We start from the raw sequence: 11714 nt of genomic DNA, 5'->3' as shown, positions 1-11714 counted from the left end.
ATCTTCGAGTCAGTCCAAGATAGCCAGACTAATGTTATGTTTTTGCAGCTAAATGCAACACATGTTGGCGTTTTAACAGCACATCTGTGCGAGAGTGGGGAGTACCAGCATGGCTGTCGGCTTTTTTCAACTTAACCTTTTTCGGGCAATCAGCAATCCCGTGAATAAATAGGGATCAGGGGCGAAGACGCCCAGGAAGAGACCAAGGCTGAGATGTTTGGGTGTAAAACATAGAAACATGTCAGGAGACAAAACCAGACAGTAGTACCAACAGCTCATAGCAGCACAGTGGTGGAAGAGTTATGATCTTGGCTCACTCAGCATCAAACAAGTAGATCTGTTAGATGAATGTAGGGGAAATGATGGCAGAACCTGGTTCCTGTAAGTGGCTCACATGGTGTGAACCACAGATCCTGCATCTGTTCAGACTGTTAATCTGGTGACATTTACTCAGACGATTAACAAACCAGATCTTCTGATCAGAGCAGGTTCTGGTTCCTTTTTAACAATGTGCACATTTTCAGATCGAAATCAGAAAATATTTTTAGGGATAAAATGAGGATGCTGAGGTCATGATTCAGAACATTGATGATCTAAAATTATCCAAAATTAGACCCTTTTTTTTTTTTTTTACCACAAAAAGCTTTTTTACGGTAAAGTTCTGGAGAAGTTCCACTCTGCTGGTTCCCTAAACAGCTGCTGTAGTTTTACTGGTCTGAGTTCTGCCTGCTTCTGTTGTTTAAAGTAATGATGTTGGGGAGGGAAGTCTGTTTAATGAATAACCTGCAGACAGACATCTCCAAACCATAAAATTTCTCCTTCATAGAAGAACCTGGATCCTCTGAGGAACGCTTTCGCAGACATGACAGGAGGTGCCCTCCAGGATGGTCAGCGAACCTCCAGGAGCTGGGAGGCTGTGGTGGCCTGAGGTTTGTCTGTATTCAGGTCCTGGATCCGCCCTGCAGATGGCGCTGCTGAGCCAGGGTCGCTTAGCTGACCAATGTAAGGAGTCATCTTCTTCCATATTAGATTTTTAGAAGCTGTAAATTGATTGGATCAGGGTCTGATGACATCACATGGGTTAATCTTTATAATCAGACTGTTCAGTCATTCATGAAATATTTTCATTAATAAAGGCTGCCAGCTTTATTGGAAGGGTTCAAAGAGAACCTAACCCATCAGCAGGTCTGGTTCTGTGGAGCAGCGCCCCCTGCTGTACAGAGCCCTGACCTTATTGCACAAAAAAAAAAAAAAAAACCAGCTTAGTTAAATTGCAAAGTTTATTTATTGTAGGAAATATTTATTCTTTCTTTGAATAAATCAAATATTTGAATGTTTGAGCATTTGAATATTTTTAGGCAACTGAAGGCTGCTCACTGTATCCAATGTTAGTAGAAAATTGAGTGGAAGGAAAACCTGTTGTGGTGAGAGGATTATAAAACAGAAGATTCACCAGGTGAAACCTCGAGAGCAGGACATGAAGCCCGCTCTGGGCTGCTGCAGGTCCGGTCTGACGGGTAACGGTGCCACATTTTCTCCTGGTTCTGGTCTACTGGGCCTCTAAAGTCCAGTCATCTAGAGCAGTCATTAGTCCTTCTGCTGACTAAAGATCCTGATTTCCTGATCTTGGCCCAGACTGACAGCAGTACCGCTATGGCATCTTATCACCATGGTAACCCTGTGAAATTAGCCCTATCATGGTTTTTATGTTAGGCTTTTATTTTTTATAAAAATCAGAAAAAAAATTCCTTTGAGTTTAAAAATTTATTAAATTCTAAGAATAAATAAAAAGATGTTCTGAACCGAGGTTCTGCTGGAAGCCAGGAGAAACCAGTTCCATGTCATGTGGCAGAACCTTTTCTTTTCTGTGAACAGAACCAGACTGATCCGAACAGGAAGCTTTATTCTTTCCACTCCTGCTATGGAAATTATGTCAAACAGAACCTCCTGAAGGTTTCAATCCTGCAGGGGAAAAGATCCACGGTTCTGTGGGATCCATTGGGCAACGGTTTGCTAGATTGTTCTGGTCCGATGGTTCTGTCCCTGATCTGTTAAAACTGTTGGTCTGTCCGGACCCCGTCAGCGAACCAGAACCGTTTCCCTCCTAATTTCTAGTTCTTGTTAAGTTAACCGCTGGTGGAGCTGTGAATCCGGTTCTGCATCAGAACCTCATTGTGATCCCTCAGAATCCATTATCATGTCCGGGTCAGAAGCGTTTCTCCTCCGGCAGCGTGGCCACCATCACCTGAGTGCTGCCGAAGTCCCAGAAGGCCGTCATGTGGAAGGCCATGTTGGAGAAGACCACCATGTACTCGAAGAAGGCGAACAGGGTGTAGACTGGTGGGGGGGGACAGACAGACGGACAGACGAGGGTCAGACGGAGTCATGATGAGCGGCAGGACACCTGCGTTGCGGCGGCTGGACTCACCTCCCTCCTCACAGTATTTATTGTGGCGTCTGAAGAAGTAGGCAGCGATGGCGCAGCAGCTGACGTTGAACAGGAAGAGGCGGGTCTTCCACAGGAAGGACGTCTTCTCCTGAACCAGAAATACAGACGGAGAGCAGAAGGCGGTTTAATCCCAGCAGCACAGAGCGATCAACTCAGATTTATTATGGGGTTTATACAGAAATGAGTAACTGTAATTTAATGTTATTTATATATATATATATATATATATATATATATATATATATATATATATATATATACACACACACACACACAGAACCACTGCTTCTCTGTAGGACTTTATCTGCCCAACTGCTCTAGGTGACATCACAGATAAACCTGCAGTGCGGACTTTCTAACAGAACCATCTGGTGTCGCTGGGCTCAGCTCACCTCTGGGTTGACGTACTGCCTCTTGATGACGTACCACAGCCAGCAGGTGATGAGCATGTGCAGCAGCGAGCACGCTATGAAGACGATGAAGCCGTACTTATGGACCTCTGCAGACAACAGACAAAGCGGTTAACTCTGAGCTACGCCGCCAGGAGCCTTTGGAGGAGCTCCGCCGGCCGACTCACTGTACTCTTCGGTGGACGCCACGTAGGTCAGCAGAACCAGGCCCGTGTTCTCCGCCACGCTGCAGATCAGAACCAGGCCGCTCAGCAGCAGCTCCGGCAGCCTGGCGGCGAAGCGGCAGCGGTAGAAGTTAAAGTAGGCCACGGCCACCAGATAGCGCGGCGCAGAGTGGAGGCCGATGCAGCTGCGCCAGATGTAGAGCTCCGGGGCCCGGCTGATGGCGGAGCTGATGGAAGGCAGGTAGTTGGACACCTGGACGGACAGAGAGACGGGAAGAGGGGCGGTTCAAACAAAACATTTCTTTTGACCGAGTCTCCAACATGGATGAAGGCGGCAAACAGAGCCGACTTCATCCAGAACCATCAGAATAAACGGCCTGCTGAAGGTCCAGCCTCCCAATCAGGTTTGGGTCCAAACTTTAACTAGGCCGTTTCCTAGTGATGGGTTAATGAGGCATGTAAGTGTTTGCAAACTATTGATGCTGCCTCACAGAATACTGACACCTGCTGGACCTTTAAAGAAACTACAGGGAGCTTATTTTACAGACTGAATTGATATAATGACCAACTACAATGATAGAATTTAAGTTATTGTAGATTATATTGTATTATTTCATATCTTTGATATTTTTACATGCAGCCAATAAATAATATAAATATATCACAATTGGGAATATTTAGGGGAAAATGTGAATGAGGGTGCTTGTCGACTAGGATTATAAATCAGAGTTTTAAAACAATAAGTACAGTAAAAAACAGTAAATAAACTAAGATGATAAGACTATATATATATATGGGGATAAATGCTCCTGCAGCGAAAGTCTAGAAGACATAAAATAGATTTTAAAATAAATTATTTGGACATGTCATTTCCTTCCTTTTTGTCTTGCTTAAAGAAGTAACTTTTAAAACAAAAAAACAGATAAAAGAAGGTTTGACTTCTTCAAGCAAAACGAGCAAATTAACAGAGTCTGAAAAATTTATTTCTAGACCATTGAGGTTGGGTCCAATTCCAAATTTGAAAAGTTATTAATTTAGAAAAAAAAAAACTGTGACGTAAACGAGACCAGAATTTTTTTTAGAAGACAGAGAAAACAAAGATTTATTTGACGCTTATATGTATCTGATTAAAAAATTTTTCTTTGATTAATAACAGGGTATATTTGTTAATACAGAATTGGACCATCTCATACATTTAAAGTGGTTCTGTTGAAGATTACTGTCCAAAGTGTGTTTTTTCTATACCAGATCCACATTAATAGATAATGGTTGAATAGAACATTTAATTATTCATATTTATTTGAACTAAAATGATTAATATATAGCTTTTCATAGTTTATGTTATGGTTTTGATCATCGAAGGTCAAGTTTATTAAGGTTCATTAAATATTCTGAGAATCACCATTAAAATCTAATTAATCATTAAAATAAACTATTGATTTAAAGATCTTAAGTGAAAAATAACTTTTACAAATTATCAGGCGGTTGTTCATAAAACAGAATAATGTGGAGAAGAATAACGGATGAACATAACTTTAGAAACAATAAGAATCCGTTTGTTGAAACAAGAGGGTTTGAAGGGAATTTAATGTTGATCAAATCAAACTGATGAATTCTGGGTAATAAAGCTAGCTCAGCTGATGTGTGGATCAAGCTAGGAAAGGGGCGGGGCTAAAGAGCGCTGTTTAGCGCTGGATGTTTTATTCCCAGATTAAATTAAATTTCTGCTTGTGGACTCAAATTTGATTCCAAATTCTTTGATGTTTCAGATCAAAGAAGCTTTGATGTTCTTAATATTTCTAAGTTGATCTGAAACAGTTTTATAAACAAACCAAAAAGCCAAAGTTGTTGAAACTATATCTAATGATTCAGTGACTAGAAGGAGGATTATTATTGATTTTGTTCACAGATTAAAGCAGATTAATGGATGAGGAGAAACTAGTAGTTTCAGTCTGTTTAGATTCCAAGGTTGAATTTGGTCTGACTCCTCCTCGGACCCGACCCGCTTCCCGCTCCTCCTCACCTGGCAGTGGGTGTAGGTGGCGTCCTCATAGTGGTACAGCATGGAGGTCACCAGGCAGACCAGGAGGCCCATCAGCGGGAGCAGAACTGTCGCCACGGCAAAGATGGTGAAGGGCACCCGGACCAGAGGCCGGTCCCGGTCCGGGTTGCTCAGAAGGCCCTGGAGCATCCTGAAGGAAAGACAGAGAGAGACAGGATCCAGAACCCGATCAGAACTCGGGATCCAGAACCCAATCCAGACGCGGGATTCAGAACCCGATCCAGACGCGGGATTCAGAACCCGATCCAGACGCGGGATTCAGAACCCGATCCAGACGCGGGATTCAGAACCCGATCCAGACACAGGATTCAGATCCCGATCCAGACGCCGGATTCAGATCCCGATCCAGACACAGGATTCAGATCCCGATCCAGACACAGGATTCAGATCCCGATCCAGACACAGGATTCAGAACCCGATCCAGACGCCGGATTCAGATCCCGATCCAGACACAGGATTCAGAACCCGATCCAGACGCCGGATTCAGATCCCGATCCAGACACAGGATCCAGAACCCGATCCAGACGCCGGATTCAGATCCCGATCCAGACACAGGATTCAGAACCCGATCCAGACGCCGGATTCAGATCCTGATCCAGACACAGGATCCAGAACCCGATCCAATCGCAGAATCTCAAACCTGATCCAGAACTGGCTAAGGAGGACAGAGATGTTCCGGATCAGACAGGGGTCCACAGTTAGGTTCTGATACATCAGTCCATTTTAACTGATAGAAGGATCAGAACCCTCCAACCAGAGAATACGCAACAGAACCCGTCCTTTCTGTTGTGGTCAGCAGCAGTTCTGACAGCCCGGCGAGTTAACCAGTGAAGGTTCTGCCCAAATGTTTACTGAGATCAGCAGAACCTCAGTGATAATGCAGGGAGTGGATCTTACTCCAGAACAGAACCTCTGGTGATTGGATCGGTACGAGCAGCATGGTTCTGACTGTGTGGTATTAACCTGCACAGAATCTGGAGCTGGTGGACCACTGTGCTGGTTCTGATCCACATTGCTAACTTCCTGCTATGCAGTTCTATGCGGCTCACCAGAACCTGAAGGGGTCTGTCGGGGTTTGGATCCTGAAACTGCTCCACGTGTCTGGTGGCCCGGTTGGTTCTGTCAGAACCCGGCTGGGACCTCCTGAAAGTTCCAGAAATCCAAATCCAGAGAAGATTATCGGGTTCTGGTCGAAATTTTACTGAACCTCAACACATGAAGCTGTGGGCCTTCAGAACCAGAACCAGGGAGGAGGTGGGACTGTAGAAGCAGCAGATGAGAACTATTGGATCGGGTCAATGAGGCAGAACCTGTTCTACAGTAGCGCCACCCAGAAGCACCGTCTGCTCAGAGAGGTTCTGGACTCTTTCTGAGTCTGTGGTGACCAGCGCTGTTCCCAGACAGCTCAGAACCACCCTGCATGTCTGCCGGTCCTGGAACAGAACCTTTGATCCATCAAGCTGGCAGCATCTGTCAACAAACAGAATCAACCGTCCCAAATGGTGACTTCAGTCCTGACCCGAAACTTAAAGGCTTTCTGACCCTTTTCTGTAATGTTTCCATTGAGAGCCGTGGGAGCCTTCTGGTTCTGATCCAGAACCTCCTGCCAAGCGTGGATCTCATCAGTTCTAAGTGGTTCCTTTCCTACCGGACTGGGAACCAGAAAGACAGAACACCATGAACTTCCATCTACACTACCGGCTATCTAACACCTATCAGAACTTACTTCATCTTTCTCAGAACTTCAGACTGCGGGGGGTTGAAAACAGCACAGAAGAACATTTAGAACCACGTTAACGGATCAGAACCCAGTTATCCACCGGGCCCGGCTCAGACCCAGAACCTTAACGGTGGATTGGTTGACCAATCAGTGCTGCTTCTGGAAACATTTTTGCCTATTTCAAATATCCAATACCATGGAAATAAAAAAAAAAAAAAAAAATACTAACAGGCATGAAAAATGTTCTTGTTTCAATATGAACAGGTGAAAACTTTCAGAACGGACAATTAGAATGGTGTGAATAAAATATCTAAGAATTATCCAAATTTAATCTGATCATATTTTGAGGTTTTATTCGTATGGATCTGGATGCAGCAACGGAGTGTGAAAACTTTTCTGAGTGTCGATTATTTATAGACCAGCGACTCATTCGGCTCATGTTTATCACAGAACCAGGCTGGTTTGGATCCATTCATCTGTGTTTGCTAATAAAATACAAAAATATAAATAAATATTTGATCACAGGGCTGACGTCATCAGCTCGTTCAGGATCTAAAGTTTAATTTTACATAAAGTTAGCTGTGAGGTTTCACTTAGTAAAATGAGATGAAGGCGTTTTAATTTCTGTGTTTTTTTTAACTAAGCTGAAGTTGGATTCTGATTTGAGAAATGAATATTTTTTTTCCTACCTTCAGCATTTTTTTGTCTACTCTAAAAAAACTGCAACACCTAGACACATCTAACCTGGATTGGATTATTCTAAACATTTTTTAGAATAATTAAAACCAGGTCTGGGATTTATAAAACCATTCTCTGATTTGTGAAACTGCAATAAAGGCCGATTTTAACACTTTTTGTTGTGTCCATGTCCCACTAGAAGTGGTCTAGCTCTAAAACTACAACACCTAGACACATCAAACCTGGACTAGATTAATTTAAACTATTTGTAGATTAATTAAAACCAGGTCTGGGATTTATAAAACCTTTCTGATTCATGAAGCTGCAATAAAGGCCGGTTTTAAACACTTTTTTGTGTCCATGTCCCAGGAGAAGTGGTCTAGCTCTAAAACTAAAACAATTAGACACATCAAACTTGGACTAGATTAATCTAAACTATTAGTAGAATGATTAAAACCAGGTCTCTGATTTGTTAAACTTCAATAAAGTCCGATTTTAACACTTTTTTGTATCTATATCACACTATATGCGGTATAGCTCTAAAAGTACAACACCTAGACACATTTAACCTGGATTAGATTATTCTAAACTACTTGTAGAATAATTAAAACCAGGTCTTGGATTTATAAAAACTTGGTCTGATTTGTGAAACTGCAATAAAACCGATTTGAACACGTTTTTGTCTCCATATCACACTATATGTGGTATAGCTCTAAAAGTACAACACCTAGACACATCAAACCTGGACTAGATTAATCTAAACTATTTGTAGATTAATTAAAATCAGGTCTCGGATTTGTGAACCTTCAATTAAACCGACTTTTAACAAAAAAAATTGTTGTTAATTGGTGATATTAGCAGGTTCTATAGGACTTAATGTATGTTTAATGTAAAAATGTTCTGAGGTTCGATTGAAGCTTTTGGAGTCAGAACTTTACCGTTTTAACTAAGATAAATCAAAGAACTTAACACTGGAACCTGCTATATCGGTCCAAATATCTTATCCGTCTTTTCCACTAGAAATAAATTCTTTTCCAGAAGAAAAAACTTTGTTGATTATCTAGCTAGCATCCCTGTTGTCAGTGAGACAGAGGCTTTACCTGTCCAGGTGAGTTTATCTACTGACGTCAGCAGCGGGCCATCAGCTCTCTGATCCAGTTTAAATCGTCCAAACCTGAACCTGGGTCGGCTCTGGTTCGGTTCCGTTTGGTCAGCAGCTTCGCATTAAAGCCATTGTTAGCCGGTTAGCTCCGGCTAGCTGAGCTTAGCTCCGTACTTTGGTCCAGCTGAAGTTATTCTGCGGTTCCTCACCAGCTAAACTGTTTGTTGTCCTCTTCCCGAAGTTACGTGGGACCCGTTCAAAGTCCCTGATAGGTTAAAGGTTCTTTACGGTCAAAGTTGACCAGTTCTGTCCCAAAACGAACCGCGTAGCTTCACAAGACCTGACTTCCGGTTAGAGGACATCTTTCAAAATAAAAGCATAAAGATGTAGTTTAATACTTTAAAGTTGCGGTCCGTCTGATTTTTAACTCTTTTCCATTCCGCTCCTTGTTCTGGAACATTATGTTCGTGATATCTGTGATAACCCACATTGCACAGAGATGTTTTCTAGCTTCAGAAGACCTGACTTCCGGTTCGCGGGCATCCTTCAAAATAAAAGCACATGTAAAAAGTGTTCGGTTTATTAAGCAAATATGTAGTTTAATGCTTTAAAGTTTGTGCCCGTCTGATTTTAAACTCTTATCCAGTCCGCTCCTTGTTCTGGAACATTATGTTCTTAATATATGTGATCATCCACATTGCACAGGGATATTTTCTGATAAAGGAAAGTGTGGCAGCTCTACACGCACGCGGAAGTTTGCTTTCTGTGACGTGTTTTATTTGGTGGATCAGCTGATCAGCCCACGCACAGGCGCTGGATTTTGAGCTGCAGCGGGAAGCAGAAAACAGAAGATCTCCTTCAGTTCCAGTAGAACCCTAAAACCCAAGCAGGTAAGATCAGCCTTTTTGGGGTAGATGGTTAAACTGCATTTAAAGGCTGTAAAGCGATTTCAGACCTTGTTACCGTGAGTAAACCTTGTTTTTGTCCTACTACAGTAGGCTATGATAATACACGTGTAATAACATGTTTAGTTATAGACCTACTTTAGTGATCCAGAGAGGGATTGTAACAGTTACACATCTATTACTAACTTTATTCTCAAATATATTTAATCCTTAAAAGTATTGATAACCCATATTGCTACATTATATTTTATTATTTTTTTTATTTAATAGATTTAGTCGTTTTAAAACCACTAAGTAGGTCATTTGACTATGTATGGTTGAACATGATGATCTCATTAGACTGAACCCGGTTCTTGAAGGTCCAGCCCATAGATATCCATAATAATATTATGGATATCTATGGTCCAGCCAATCACACTGGAACCGCACAGATTTCTAGACGTAATACCAGACTTGTCCACCAGATGGAGCCCTTTGTCATTCTATCATGATACCGTCTTTTCAAATGGCCTATGGGAAACAGAGTTTCACAAAAGTAAGTGACCCGATCCACTAGAAATGGAACAACCTGGGGAAAAAAAATAAAAATAATAAAGTACAGCTAAGCATGTAAAATAAAAAAAGCACATGCATAGACAGATTTATTTTGTAATTTTGTATATACAAGTGTAAAAAAAAAAATAAATTTCGTTAAGAATTTCATTTTTTTTAAAGTGCAGCCATAAAAACAGTAAAAAAAAATACATTAAAACAGTAATATAAAAATATGACTGTATATTTACAGTTCTGACATTTCCGTTTTTTTTCTTTTTAATAACAAAATACAATGAAACAACCCATTTTGCAAAACATTCAGCAGTCTAATGGCAGTGGGGAAGAAACTGTTCTGGAATCTGATGGACCTGCATCCAATGCTTCGAAGTGTCTTCCCAGAGGGCAGCATGGAGTCTGCTCACACCCCCACAGTCCATGGTGGGGGTGTGAGGGGTCATTTATGATGTTACTGGCTTAGGACACGCAGCGTTATGACCAGTGAGGTGGTGTTTACATGCCAGATGAGGGTGTCTGTGATGTGCACCCCCAGGAATTTGGTGGCGTTGACCACCTCTACAGTTGAGCTGTTTATGACCAGTGGAGCGTGGTTAAGACGGTTCTTTTTTTTCTTCTTCTTTCTCTTCTTCTTCTCCTTGTTCTTTCTTTTTTTTCCCTCTTTTTTCTTTTTCTTTTCTAGCTCTTTTATCTCTTTTTTCTTTTTTCTTTCACTTCCTCTCCCTTTCTATCTCTCTTTTTTAGAAGTGTATATAATCCTCTCTATAGTTCTATAAAGAACTATAGAGAGGATTATATCAAAGTGTTAATTTTGTAAATTTTTACATGAATGGAAAATCCCAAAGCATATTTCAGCATCTTTCAGAGCCACATAACTCAATAAAACTGAATATGTATTTAAAATTAACTTTCCTCTGCAGATTCCAATTTATTTATTTACATGGTAAGGAAGGGTGAACAATGCATATTAATGATCAATTACTTGCTATTTGTAAAAAAAAATACTGCATTGTATTCCATGACAATACTTCATAAGTTTTGGCGAGCCATACTGGAAAGGATTTTTTAATGTAACTTACAACATTGTATCCTTTTAGCTTTGGTACAAAAATAAAATTAAGAAAATTAAAAAGGGCGGGTTCTTTTTTTACTGACATCCATGGATCACTTCATTAAATATGTTTAGAATTCTGCAAACATTCCATCTGAATGATTTTACTTCAATAATTACATCAGCTGCATCACTGGCTTGTGTTCTTCTTGAGTATCTATTCTAAAATAATGACAGATTATACTTTAGTCTTATCAATCCCCTCAATCAGCCACAGGTGTAGGAAGTAGAGTGGGACTTTCAGATGCTTCCTCTCACTCACACTATTAGATATAAACCCCTGCAAAGCTTCTTATTTTAAGTTATTCTGGTCACACAGATATTGCGAAAATAGTGAGCTTTTACCCCTAGTTTGCGTCAGATTATTCATTAGATATTCAAGACACAGTGGTAATATGATATTTATCATATTAAGGTAAAAACCTTAAAACTATAAAATAAATATGTCATAAAGCAAATATTACAATCAGCAATCATCAAAAAAAAGGCTATATTATTAACTTTGTGATCAGATTCATGACCAAATGACTGAGGACGCAGTTATCCCTAAACTTTAAACTAAAG

At 40.9% G+C, this 11714-nt stretch overlaps 1 protein-coding gene across 1 annotated transcript; it reads right to left on the bottom strand.

Moving 5' to 3' along the window:
* Positions 1-1294: 1294 nt before the first annotated feature.
* On the bottom strand, positions 1295-9027 carry pgap2 (post-GPI attachment to proteins 2). The gene is made up of 6 exons (XM_015371777.1): positions 8584-9027; positions 5047-5215; positions 3027-3276; positions 2842-2948; positions 2429-2537; positions 1295-2337 (listed from the first exon to the last, which is right to left on the bottom strand). The coding sequence occupies exons 2-6, from the start codon at positions 5212-5214 to the stop codon at positions 2207-2209; spliced, it is 765 nt and encodes a 254-aa protein (XP_015227263.1). The 5' UTR covers position 5215; positions 8584-9027; the 3' UTR covers positions 1295-2206.
* Positions 9028-11714: the final 2687 nt, after the last annotated feature.

The sequence above is a fragment of the Cyprinodon variegatus genome, unplaced genomic scaffold (genome assembly GCF_000732505.1).
Source record: "Cyprinodon variegatus isolate N-32 unplaced genomic scaffold, C_variegatus-1.0 Scaffold65, whole genome shotgun sequence".
Classification (NCBI taxonomy): domain Eukaryota; kingdom Metazoa; phylum Chordata; class Actinopteri; order Cyprinodontiformes; family Cyprinodontidae; genus Cyprinodon; species Cyprinodon variegatus.
The sequence above is the reverse complement of the archived record's forward strand: the minus strand, read 5'-3'. Positions and strand labels throughout refer to the sequence as shown.

What these genes read in the sequence shown, in the direction of transcription:
- pgap2 (XM_015371777.1), bottom strand. Translation starts at nt 5,214, where the DNA reads ATGCTCCAGGGCCTTCTGAGCAACCCGGACCGGGACCGGCCTCTGGTC. An exon ending in GGCGTCCACCGAAGAGTACA is followed by an intron (nt 2,949 to 3,026) that starts GTGAGTCGGCCG and finishes TGTTGTCTGCAG; the next exon opens with AGGTCCATAAGTACGGCTTC. An exon ending in TAAATACTGTGAGGAGGGAG is followed by an intron (nt 2,338 to 2,428) that starts GTGAGTCCAGCC and finishes CCCCCCCACCAG; the next exon opens with TCTACACCCTGTTCGCCTTC.